Raw genomic sequence first — 12302 nt, forward strand, 5'->3', positions numbered from 1 at the left:
CTCTCTCTCTCTCTCTCTCTCTCTCTCTCTCTCTCTCTCTCTCTCCCCTCCTCCTCCCCCTTCCCTCTCTCTTTTCTCCCTTCTCTTTCCTTCCCTCCATTGCTTCTTCTTCCTCCCTCCTTCTCTCCCTCCCTGCCTCTCCCTCCCTTTCTTTCTCCTTCCCCAACACACATTTTATCATCTGACGCCCAAGTGACACCCTCTCACCCTTAGAAGAAAATCACCAGATCCTGTGAAGCCCGCCACACTTACTCCGCAGCTGCTACAGGTTGTGTGGTCACACGTCAGTCTCTCCTCGCTATTACACATTGTTACTTTAAAGCCCAGAGTTGGCCTCAGAGAATTGGTGCCTGGAGGGTTCTCACCAGCCTTTGTCCTCTTCATCTCAGACCCATCCTAGTTTACATAGTAGCCAGAACCCCTTTGCAAACTTGCCCAATGAACTCTTTCTTCTGCTCTCCTAGATACGGACTTCATGACATGAGGATATATTACCAGCTATGTTTTGAGCTCACTACAGATTCATACCTATGGCCTGTCCACTCTGCTCCCCCCAGCAAGGACCACTCCTTCCCAGGGCCAGGGTCTACATCCTCTCCAATCCCAACCCCTCCCTTGGAAAGCCTCTTCTGCCTCCCCTGCCCACCACATTCTCCTCGGTTTATTTTGATCTTACTGTGCAGCCTAGGCTAGCCTAGAACCTGCCCAATCTTGAACTTGTGCCAATCCTCAGCCTCCTGGGTGCTGAGATCCCAAGAGTGTCCCACTGGGGATGGCAGCACTCCACCGTTCCACTCAGCTAACCTGTGTGTCTTTTTGTGAACACAAGCCTCCCGTATTCTTAGGAAACACTGTTCGTTCGCAGTTCTGTATCTGCTGTCTGTGGTGCTCCTCTCAGTATCTGTGAGAATGGGTTAACAGTTCTCTGCCTGACCTCGTTCATAAAGCTGAGTACGGGGCATGACACCCGGCACACCGCAGTCAGTAAGCGTAGCATGTTCGTCTCATTCACACAATGGAGTAGTACTCAGTTATAAAAAAGAGGGAGGTTCTGAAATTCTAGGCTCAGTGAACAAAGCCAGACACAGAAGGCCACAGATTATGTAACCTCGTTACATGAAGCACCCGGAATAGGCAAGTCTAGAGAAACAGAAATCAGACCACCGGAGCCTGGGAAACCGGGAGAAGGGATAAGGAGGGGGATGGTGACAGTGTGCCTTCTCCCGGGGTGAGGATTGCCTTCTGCCGTTACAAGGTGGAGATAGCTATTTTCAATTTCATGGGGATATCAAAACCCTGGACTTGTTTTCTGTTGTTTTTGTTGTTGTTGTTGTTTTTAAGGGAAAACTTTATGTGCGTGATTATGTTTCAGTAACAGCATCCTTATGGAGTTCCTCCATTTATACCCTCCAGCAGTACCTCACTTAGGATCATTTGGTCCTCAGGAAGCAGTCTTGTCCGAGGACTCCATCCCCAGTCTCTGGCCCTATAGCTCAGATGGTAGCAGTCCTGACTCAGGGCTGGTTCTGCCACCAGCTCCCCAGAGAAGTGAAAAAGCATTTCCTGTTTCAGGTCGGCTCTGTCCTCTACAGAGCAAGGAACAGTTCAGAACAAGGTCAGGGAACCATGAGCTTAGGAGGACTCCCTCGGGTGCAGGCAGAGGGGCTTTGCCTTTGAGCTACCTCAGACAGTCGGCAGTTCCTAGACCACACTGTGGAGAAAGATGCTGTAGGTACAGGCCATTGCATCAAGAGCCCTGGGTGTGTGGCGGGGGCAGGTGTCTGGGGCTCAGACCATCCCCATCTGATCTGTTGTCTGTTCCAGGTACATACGTGATGACTGTCACAGCCAACGATGCAGATGATAGCACCACAGCCAACGGCATGGTGAGGTACAGGATTGTCACCCAGACACCCCAGAGCCCATCCCAGAACATGTTCACCATCAACAGTGAAACAGGGGACATCGTGACCGTGGCAGCAGGCCTGGACCGAGAGGTGAGATGGGCTGTGAGCTGTGAGCTGTGTGGAAGCAGCTAGCTCTGTGATCCAAAGGGACACACAGTTAGGGATCCCGGTGATGTTCAGGGTTGGCTCCTGCTTGGTCTCGCCTTGATTGATACCCTGAGTGGGTCAGCAGCTGACACCTGTGAGATACCCTAGCATATTCAATGGTATGTGTAGCACATCAGGGATTCAGAAAAGTGGGGGTGAACCACCCAGTTCTCAGAGTCCTGTCACCACATTACTCCAGGTTCGGGGAACCCTGAAGCCTACCTCCCTGAGCTGGATCACCAAAAGTGAGTAGCTGCAAGCCCTCCCTGACATAATAGGCGTAAGTGGTGGGTATTCCTGCACACCAGACCTGCCTGGACCATCAGAGATGCTCACTTACCTGGACAGGGTTCTGTGACCTGGGATACACATAAGAGAAGGTAGACCAGCCAGAAATAGTAGAGCTGATGGCCTGTCACTCTCGGGGTCCTGGAAGACCTGACAGTCCCCAGTCAGCAGCATCAGGACAATGTTGTCTGCCCTCGCCACAGACTGGCTTCCCGTGCACCCTGTGACCACAGAGGTTGGCCACACTGGGGACCAGGATGGAGACCTGCTCAGCACAGAGGCACCCACTGGAGCTCCTTTGTAGAAGTGTGGCCTCAGCTTCCTGCAGTGCTCCGTCTTGGTAGCCCAGGCTGTCCCCATTGCAAGTCAGCAGCTCTGGAAGCTCCGCAGTCTCACTCTCCAGGTCTGCAGGGCCTAGGCTGCTCAGCCAGAAGTAGGGGCTCCTGGTGATAAGCTATGGTAGGAGTTGCAAGGAAGTAGTATGTCTGCTCCCCAGGAGTGCCCACGTCTGGGGAATCTGGCGGGTTTGAGAGCTATGAAGCACCTGAGGCCTTCAATTCCCATTTTGCCCCTAAAACTCAGAGTTCTCTGGAAAATTCAAACCGCCCCTGACTTCCTAAGTTTTAGAGCTCAAGGCGGTGCCTCCTAACTACCGTGACCCTCTGCAGTTGTGTGGCAGGAGGACAGTGTGGGTTCTGCTCGGCTGAGATGTGACCACAGCATGTCAGAGGGCACTGCGTCCCACCGGACCTTCATCTGCGATGGATGGCAATGCTGGCCTTTGGGTTTTAAGGATTGGGGGTTGCGTGTGTACATGCATGAATGCATGTGTGTGCGCACGTCTGCATCTGAGTCTCCGTCTGTGTGTGCTTGATGCAGACGGAGAGGCATTAGGAAGTGTCCTCATGCTGTGCCCAACTGAGGTTGGAAGTTGGGGTGTGTGCCTTAGACATCCAACCTGTCCCAACACCTCTCTAAGGAGAAGCTGGCATGGTGGAGCAGACCTCAGCCTCAGTGCCACTGCCTCCTCCTCCTCCTTTTCCTCCTCCTCCTCTTCCTTCTCTTCCTCTTCTTCCTTCTCCCTCTTCCTCTCCCTTCTCTTCTCCTTCCTCTCTGTCCTCTTCTCCCTCCTCCTCCTCTTCCTCTTCTTTCTTTCTCCTCCTCTCCCTCCTCTTCTCCCTCCTCCTCTCCTTCCTCTTCTCCCTTCTCCTCCCCCTCCTCCTTTCCCTTCTCCTCCTCCCTTCCTCCTTCCCCTCTCCTCTTCTGGGGCTGGTCAGGCACACTGTGGTGACCTGCTTTCTCCTGTCTTCTTCAATTACTCCAATTGCTAATGTCCAATTCCAGCAAAATTCTCTTCTCTCCCCGTTTCCACCTCATTCTCCAGAAACGGAGCTGAGTTGCTGGAGAGGAAAGAATGCACAGACAGCGACTGGTAGAGATGAACTAGGCGTCCACTGTCTGAAGGACACAACTGGCTTCAGGCATGACTGTTAATCCTTGAGGTCTGAAAGCCAGGGATAGAGCCTAGGTTAAATTTCAAACAAAAATGGCTGCATTTGGCATGCTGTCTTTAGCTAGGAGGATCTGGCCTTCCTGTGTTCAGAGACAGGGGTCATCATAACAAGACCCAATAAGGAAGTACAGGGTTGACACAGAGACCCATCCAGGTATGGGACCTAGAGAAGGAGGCCCCTGTGGACAAACCAGTAGACCTTGTCACACAAAAGGCAAAGGGGCTCCAATCTACACATTTGGCGAGAACCTCTGATGCCATCACTCAGAGAGTCAGTACTCAGCCAGTGGCTCCCAGTCCCCCACCATCTTGCTCTCCACTAAATCAGGACAACCTGAGTCTGAACCCTTGTTCCTGCAGAGCAGGAGTGTATGAGCCCAGGTGGACTCAGTAAGAGACTCAGGTCTGAGCCTCTCCCAGGGAAAGCCTGTATTACAGGGACGAGGGTGATGCAGAGCACGCCCCATCCTGAGAGTTAAGTGGCTACTGGATACCCTCCCTGCTGCCCAGGCAACAGACAGACAGACTCAGGCCCTGACTCGGTGTGTTGTTCTAGGCGGGAAGCAGTAAACTAACTGGAAAGTGGTGCATGATGGGAGGGCTCAGAGATCTAGCAGGACCCCTAGACAGACCTTCTGTGTTACTCCTGCCAGTAACTGGTCTCCAGGGCCAAGGCACAGAAAGTCACGTCTATGACAGGCCCCAGTTGAAGTGAAAGTAAGGCCATCTGGGGACACAAATGCCTACCCTCCTGACAGACCCTCCCCTGACTATACTGGTCCTCTCAAGCCTGGTCCAGAATACCAGCATCTGTGCGTTCTTCCCACGGGTCCCTGGGGCTGGCTGCCTTTGTGAGCTGGAGGTAGAACTGGTGTGCATGACACCTCAGGAGCCATAGAAAGTCCTTCCATTTCATTGCCTTGAAACCCCAGTCTCTTCCCTTGTGAAGCCGTCCCTGTGTGCCCAGCACCATGTGCTCATTGGGCTGAGGGCTCAATGGCTTGGCTCCATAGAGGGACCTGCCAACTGCACGTTGAAGATGCCATTTCCCACCCGGTGAGGATGAGGGATCTGTCCAGGAGGAAGCAGGCTTTATGCCCTTGGCAAGACGCTGGTATGATGATGGGTCATGGCTGCTGGGGAGCTCAGTGACACTCAACCCCTCCTTCCTTATCTCTTCCACTCCCATCCTCCCTCCCCTCCTCCCTCCCCTCCTCCCTGCTCTCTGTCCTCCTCATTCCTTCTTCTCAGTGCAAGGGAGCTCCCTGGTAGTAGAAAGCCCCCTGAATGCTCTTTCCCGGATTCTCAGGTTCTCAGCCTCGGGGGTGGGGGCCACTGGTACATATAGTGTCTCTGTAGGAGGGAGCTCTCATAGACGTACATTCCTGGTGCAAGTGTATGCCCTGTGCTCTGAGGGCCTGCCCTTCAAGCTGGCTACCTGAAGATGCTTTCTGCTGGCATCTAGCAAAGGCCTCTGTGGTACGCTAGCCTCGCCTAGACACCTCACAGCACATTAGCTAACTGTCCCCTGCCATTTGTCAACTGGAGAAAGGAGTACTAGCAACTGAGCACATAGGACCCAGCCAGAGCCAAGGCACTGCCTGGCTCGGGAAGCTTCGGTCTATGCGGAAGGTCTTAGAGGGGGGGCCATTTCTCCACTACATCCACTGCTTGCTCCAGCTAGACACGAACACAGCCAAAGCTGAACTACCTCATCAAGGTTCCTCAGTGTCCCCTCTGTTGTAAGGAGCTCCTGTCCACCACCATGCAGCGGGCAGTGTTTGGGAGGGTACCGTGGACAGGTTCCCCTTGGCTCCACTTCCTGTTCAAGGCAGTGAGCTCTCCTTAGAAAGTGGGAAACTCCCAGACATGATTGCCATGCGTCTAATTAGGAGAGCCATGTGAAGAGAGAGCTTCTGCATGATTAAATGTCAGCAGAGAGTTGGACGAGGCACGAGGGGCTCGAGTGCCTCTCTGGTCCTGGCCCCACCTGCTAATCCCCTCTCTTCTTAGCACCTTTCCTAATTAGAATATTTATGGCCTAATAAGAAGATGAGCACCACTCCTGGTGGCTCAGAAGGTGAGAACTGAGCTCGGAGGCAGCAGGGGGGTTGATTGCTGAGCTTCGTGATTAGCAACTAGCTATACACTGCTCACACCTCCACTCTGACCCCCATGAGGCTGACATCACTGTCCGGCCAGCTCAGGTTCCACCACATGGTGACCATCAGCTGGTCGCCTTCCTCAGCCTCAAATTTTTCCCCAACATGGTGGGCCAGGTTAATTATCCCAGGGATGGAAGGGATGCTGAGGAAAGCCAAACTAGCCCCTTCCTGGATTTAAGCTCCTGCAACACTCATGTCAGGTGGAAAGAGCTGTTTCCTCCAGAGAGAGAGAGAGAGAGAGAGAGAGAGAGAGAGAGAGAGAGAGAGAGAGAGAGAGTGTGTGTGTGTCAGCACAGAACAACCCCCCACACAGAGCTGTAGGGCTGGCCTCTGTTCTTCCAAATGTCTCCTGACTCAAGCGTGGAGTGGGTGGAGTCACAGGCCCCTTACCTCCCGGCCCTAATGGAGTGTAACTCTCAGGGTTCGAGCAGCACCATGCTATCAGACCTTTGCAAAAACAAGCCTTTTCTGTGGTAACGACTATTGATCTTTTTTCTTATCACAAAAACTACCTCTCTTTGGTAGAAAAGAAGTCAGCCCCCAAAAAGAGGAAACATCAGGCCTTCATCCCACAGCATGGTGGGAAGGAAGGCATGTTCTGAAGTAGGCTGTGGCCTTCCCCGAGCCTCATGTACCTGTCCCATGGGTTCCTACAAATTGTCCTTAAAGCCACCGGAGCATTCTTTTGGCTCCCCACACATACCAGGGATTGTCCTCTGCCTTCACAGACTCTCCTTCTGAATTCTCTGTCCCCATCGGTGTCGGCAGAAGTCAGAGGGGCCATTTTAGCTGACACCGTGAAACTCCTAAGGCACAGACAGGACAGGGAACTGGAGGGTCCAGGGACAAGAAGGCCTCAGGTCTGGTCAGCTCTGTGCCACAGAGCCACCACCCACAGCTCTTTGTTCATTCACTCTGCCCTCTGCTGGCACCACATTCGAAAGTCTGCACACTAAGGAAAGATAGGTGACCCTACTTGTGGCCTCTTGTGAATGTGAGCACCCCTTAAGGACACCTGTAAACATCTTGTCTTCAGCCGGACTGGTGATGGTCACCATCTGAGCCCAGGCCAGTTGCTGATCAGAGTGTGGACCATCCAGGCAGGCTGGAGTCATCAGGACATCTCCTCAGCCAGGCCTGGTACCTCCCTATGGACAGAACTCCTGGCATTTCCTCATGCTGAGGCTCTCACATATGCCAAGTACCACAAGCTCTGATGCCTACAGCTGTAGGAGAGTCACAGCCCACAGCTAACACAGACGAAGCCATGTCCAGCCAGAAGGCAGGGGGCCCCAGAGTCAGAGAAAACGACCAGCCCAGGGCGTAAGGACAGATGATGCTCTAGAAACCAGGTCCCTAAGTAACAGAGGAGACTGACCCATAGGACAAGCCAGTGGCTTCAAGGACCATCAGTCAGGCTGCACCCACCAAGAGGACCCAAAGAAGAACCCTGGAACTCATGGGCCGTTAGCTTCCCAGGGCTAAAGGAGCTTCAGCAGCACCTAGACTACATAGAGATGGGTGTCGCCTGGGCTCTCAGCACCCTCATAGTGGAGGGGAGGGAAAGGTAGTGTCTTAGTTAGGGTTTTACTTCTGCATACAGGTACCATGACCAAGGCAACTCTCATAAGGACAGCATTTAATTGGGGATGGCTTACAGGTTCAGAGGTTCAGTCCATTATCACAAAGGTAGGAACATGGCGGCATCCAGGCAGGCATGGCGCAGGAGGAGCTGAGAGTTCTACATCTTCATCTGAAGGCTGCTAGGAGAAGACTGACTTCCAGGCAGCTAGGATGAGTGTCATAAAGCCCATGCCCATAGTGCCATACCTACTCCAATAAGGTCACTCCTCCTAGGAGTGCCACTCCCTGGACCCCACTAACCACTGTGAGGATCACAGCTCAGTCTGTTCAGGGCTGCTTCAACCTCCATCCTACCTCAGAGCCTCCACTGCCAATGAGCCAGCTGTTATCTAACTGCCCTCAGAAACAACCCACCAGGTTGGCACAGATGGGGCAGATCGATATGATGTCCCCCAAATAGAAGAGCCAACCCAGGGTACAGGGTAACAGAAACTCTCTGGGCCTGGAGTGAGGGAGAGACCCTAATCGCTTGAGACCCAGAGTCCCTGGAGTCATTGCCCAACCACAGCCCTGGTCCACTTAGTATCCATACTGGACTGAATGGTGGCCCTGAAAATGCACCTTCATCTAGCAACTGGAGGCCAGGAGCATCATTATACATTTTGGAAAACCGTCCTCGAGATAAGACATTCGGACCTGGAAAGGCCATATGGACTTGGGTGCACCCTGACCTACAAAGGGGGGTCCAGTAAGAATCAGGCGGAGGAAGATCTGAGACAGACACAAGGAAGGCCGTCGCCAGACAGTGTCAGAAGGAGAAGAAGAGGCCTAAGTCTGAAGAAGAGAGGGGCCATGGAAGGGGGGATGAGGAGACTAGATCATGTGATGGAGTCAGCACAGGAAGGGACAGGAAGGGACAGACTGACATTTTGTTATAACTGAGTCCCACACTTGAAACACTGCTGCTTAATCTACTAGGAAAGCCACATATCAAGTGAGCCATCGTGATATGATCCTATCTTACTCTGGATTTTGGTCTGTTCTTACTTAAGGCCCCCTTAGGCTGCTCGGGCATGAGCAATACTTCAGCTGCGTGCCAGAGAGGCAGGTGCGTATGCTCCAAGACCATCTCACAACCTTGCTGCCACAGACCACGAGTCCCTGCCGCGAGGTGAAAGTCCCATCTCTCAGGTTCTTCTTCTGGCATCTGGCCTGCCAGGTTGTGAGCTTTTCTGTGCCTTTTGTTCTTCTCAGAAGACACTACCTGAGGTGGCCTTACAGGAAGCAGAGCTGAGGTCTCTCTCCCTCAAGAGGATTTGGCTTGGGGACAAGAAGGGCACAGACGGAGAGTCACGCTCCAAGCAGTTACTCCCGTGGCCACACTTGTGTGTGTGCGTGCATGTGTGTGAGTGTGTGTGTGTGTGTGTGTGTGTGTGTGTGTGTGTGTGTGTGTGTGGTGTTGGCTCTGTCATGGCTGTGTCAGGCCATCAGGAAGCACAAGAGAGAGGCAAGACAGATTGCCACGATAAAGGTGTCAGTCGCTAATGTGGGACCTGAGAGGACGCTCTGCAGAGCATTGTAGAAAAACAGGTGAGCCTCTCTGGCCATCCCAGGCAAACGGAGAGGCTGCTTACTTTTTAGACTTTTCCAGTACCAGGAACTGACACCCCGCCCCCACAGGGCCTGTGCTGGTTAGGCCAGGGCTCCAGCACCAAGCTGCATCCCAACCCAAGAGTTTTTCATCACTGGCTCCACAGGAAAACATCTCAGCAAGGGCAGGGCAGTGTGTGGTGATACAGGCACTCCCAGGAGCAGGCTGCCTGCGGGACACCACCCCAGCAAGCCCAGTGACATCCAGGCACTTCCAAAAATATCCACAAACATTGAGACGTGCCCAGAAACCCCAGTAACATCCAGACATGTCCAAAAATGTACAGACACATTCAGAAACGTGTGACATGTCTTAGGCAAGGACATCTGCGTGGGGATTTTTAAGCGGCCTCTTCCACAGCGTTTCCAGAGCTTTCCAGACAACACCCCCCTACAACCTCTGCTTGGCAGCAGCTCAAAAGAAACAAGGCCAGAGAAAGCAGGACGCTGTCCTTCCTTTTCCAAAGATGGAAACAAAACCACAGACCCTGTCTCAGCTACCTTCCCAGCTCCACTCAGGACAAAAGCATCAGACCAGGACAAAACCAGACAAAGCCCCAGGGATCCAGCAACCTGGCTCTGGTCCCTAACACTGTTCTTCCCAGACAGCAGTGAGGTCTAGGCACAGCCTGCTCAGAGAGCCTGAAAGAGCCCTGAAACATGGCCCAAGCACTAAGGAGACTAGCAGGATCTGAACCTGCTCATGTCCACGGTTATTCTGGCCAGGCTGAAAAGGAATCCTGGAGAGCCAGGGGCCAGGTATCAGCCAGGGGGCAGGTGTCAGCCGGGAGCGCAGGGGTGGAGGGGGCAAAGGAAGCTGGAATGGAATGCTAGCAGCACCCATTCCTCTGTCAGGAGCTCTGCATGACCCTCAGGCCCTGCTTCTACTCCTAGAGCTCTCCCACACTCCATTCACTGCGCTGCTTACTCGGGAGAGCCCCATGCTTTCTGCTCTTGCCTGCTTTCCTCTCCTCTGACTCCTTCCTCCAAGGGCTACCAGAAATGTCCTTCAAAGGCATGGGGTCAAAGAGTCCACCATGGAGGCCAAGCGAAGAGATAGGAACACCCATGGTGTGACCGTCATTAACCTTTAAGTATGAAGGGATGGTGACAAATCAGGCAGGTTGGTCTCAGTCCCCAGATCAGGGTCTTCCTGGGCTCTAACAAGCAGCAGAACAAGGCATAGCTTAGCTCAGGATCATACAGTCACAGCCCACAAGCCAAGTCCAACCCTGTAGATGGGTTCAGGGAGGTGTGTGTGCTATGTGCCTGTGTGGTAAGTTGTACCAACACATAGCCACACACACCTCCCTGGACCCATCTGCAGGCTTACTCCATCGCCCGGGACACTGAGACCTTGCCTTGATTTTCCCTGTGTCAATCATCCGACGTAGGCTGCAGAGTAGCCAGAGCATCTCCAAACAGTCCGCATTGCCTGTTGCAGCAGAGCCTTCTCCTTCCGTGCGGAGACTTCACAGCAGCACCATTTGTTCAGATCTGAGGTCTCGGACAGGCAGCCAGAGACAACAACCACAGCCACAGATGGACACTGTATCTCTTGTTATCTCTGAACTTTGTCAGTGTTTAACGAGGAGGCTTTGTACACAAATCCTCTAGATCCTTCGACAGCATGGGCTCTCACCTCCCTGCATGTATCTGTGGAGGGACTGGGAGGCCAGGAACTGCCTGAGCCCAAGTGTCTACAACCGCGCACATACACACACACACACACACACACACCACCACCACCACCACCACCACCACCACCACCACCACCCCCTGGCTAGCTGCACTGGGCATCGAGCGTTTGCTGTCGTTTGCTTCCAGGGAGTGTTACTCCCAGCTAGTCCCAACAAAGAGAGAAGGGAAGAGTGTCAGAGCACCATGGTCCCAGCCTGGGGCAGAAAGGGAGGTGTCCTTTTGGTGACAAGTGTCTAGGCAGCAGACTCCCTGGATTATAATCTCCCATCCACTCAGACAGGTCTCACCCCAGACTCCACACAGTAAGTGACACCTGCTCTCATCTCCATCTTCCCTTTCAGTCCCTCGAGCGTACTGTGTATACACACACACACACACACACACACACACACACACACACACACACGACCATGCTCATCTTCTCCTGTGCTAACACACATGTGACCACACTCATCTTCTGTGCACACACACGTGACCACACTCATCTATCTTCTCCTGTGCACACACACATGTGATCATGCTCATCTTCTCCTGTGCTAACACACATGTGACCACACTCATCTTCTGTGCACACACACATGTGATCATGCTCATCTTCTCCTGTGTGTATCTATGGATACTGCCCAGTGCCTGCATAGAGCATGGGACATTCAGCAACAGAGCATGATCTGCCCACAGATGTCAAAGCTCCTCATTTGGAGTGAGCTGTCCTAGAGTCAACCTTGGAAAGACAGGAACCCCAAGGATAGGCAAGCCACACCCTCAAGGAGGATGAAGAGGAAGGTGAAGGTGGGCAGTGTGCAGCCTGTGGTTTGAGTCAGCATCCTGGAGGCAGCACGTGAGAGCCAGAGGGGTCGCCAGAAAGGACTGAGAAGGAACCTGGATTCCTCAGCCCTCCCTGCTTCAAGCAGGGACATTTCTGACACTCCAGGCTCCTTCCGTTGTGATGAAGAGAGGTAGACTGGCTGCATGGCTGAGAGCAGAGCAGAGCAGCTGACTCCACCCTGTGCCAAGCCTGAGGCCTGCTAGGCTGCTGGCTCCCCACAGGCAGCAGCAGTGGAGAGGAGGGGCTGTGTGCACCCCACTGAGAGGAGCTGCATTCTCTCTCTTTTGATGCAGCAGAAAGAGCTGCTAGCTGGAAAGAAATAGGAGGGAAGCCCACTCGTGTGTCATAAAGGCAGCACCAGGAGCAGGTGGCAGCTCTAGGCAGTAGGTTCTGTAGCTCACCACCACCACCACCACCCCCAGACAGTGGCATCACCACCCTCACCACCCCAGGCCCGCTGAAGTCTAAGCAAGAAATACATCCTTTGCTGGGGTAGTGGTGGTGCACTCCTTTAATCCCAG

The 12302-nt window shown here is 53.3% G+C and overlaps 1 protein-coding gene across 1 annotated transcript in view; it reads left to right on the plus strand.

Annotated features, from left to right (window-relative positions):
• Cdh4 (cadherin 4) overlaps positions 1-12302 on the plus strand; it is a 459219-nt gene that overhangs the window by 418533 nt on the left and 28384 nt on the right. Inside the window, exon 7 of the mRNA XM_021192528.2 lies at positions 1825-1997. Within this exon, the coding sequence (XP_021048187.1) occupies positions 1825-1997 (173 nt within the window). The remainder of the gene's footprint in view (positions 1-1824; positions 1998-12302) is intronic.

Source organism: Mus pahari, chromosome 3 (assembly GCF_900095145.1).
Source record: "Mus pahari chromosome 3, PAHARI_EIJ_v1.1, whole genome shotgun sequence".
NCBI classification, from domain to species: Eukaryota; Metazoa; Chordata; class Mammalia; order Rodentia; family Muridae; genus Mus; species Mus pahari.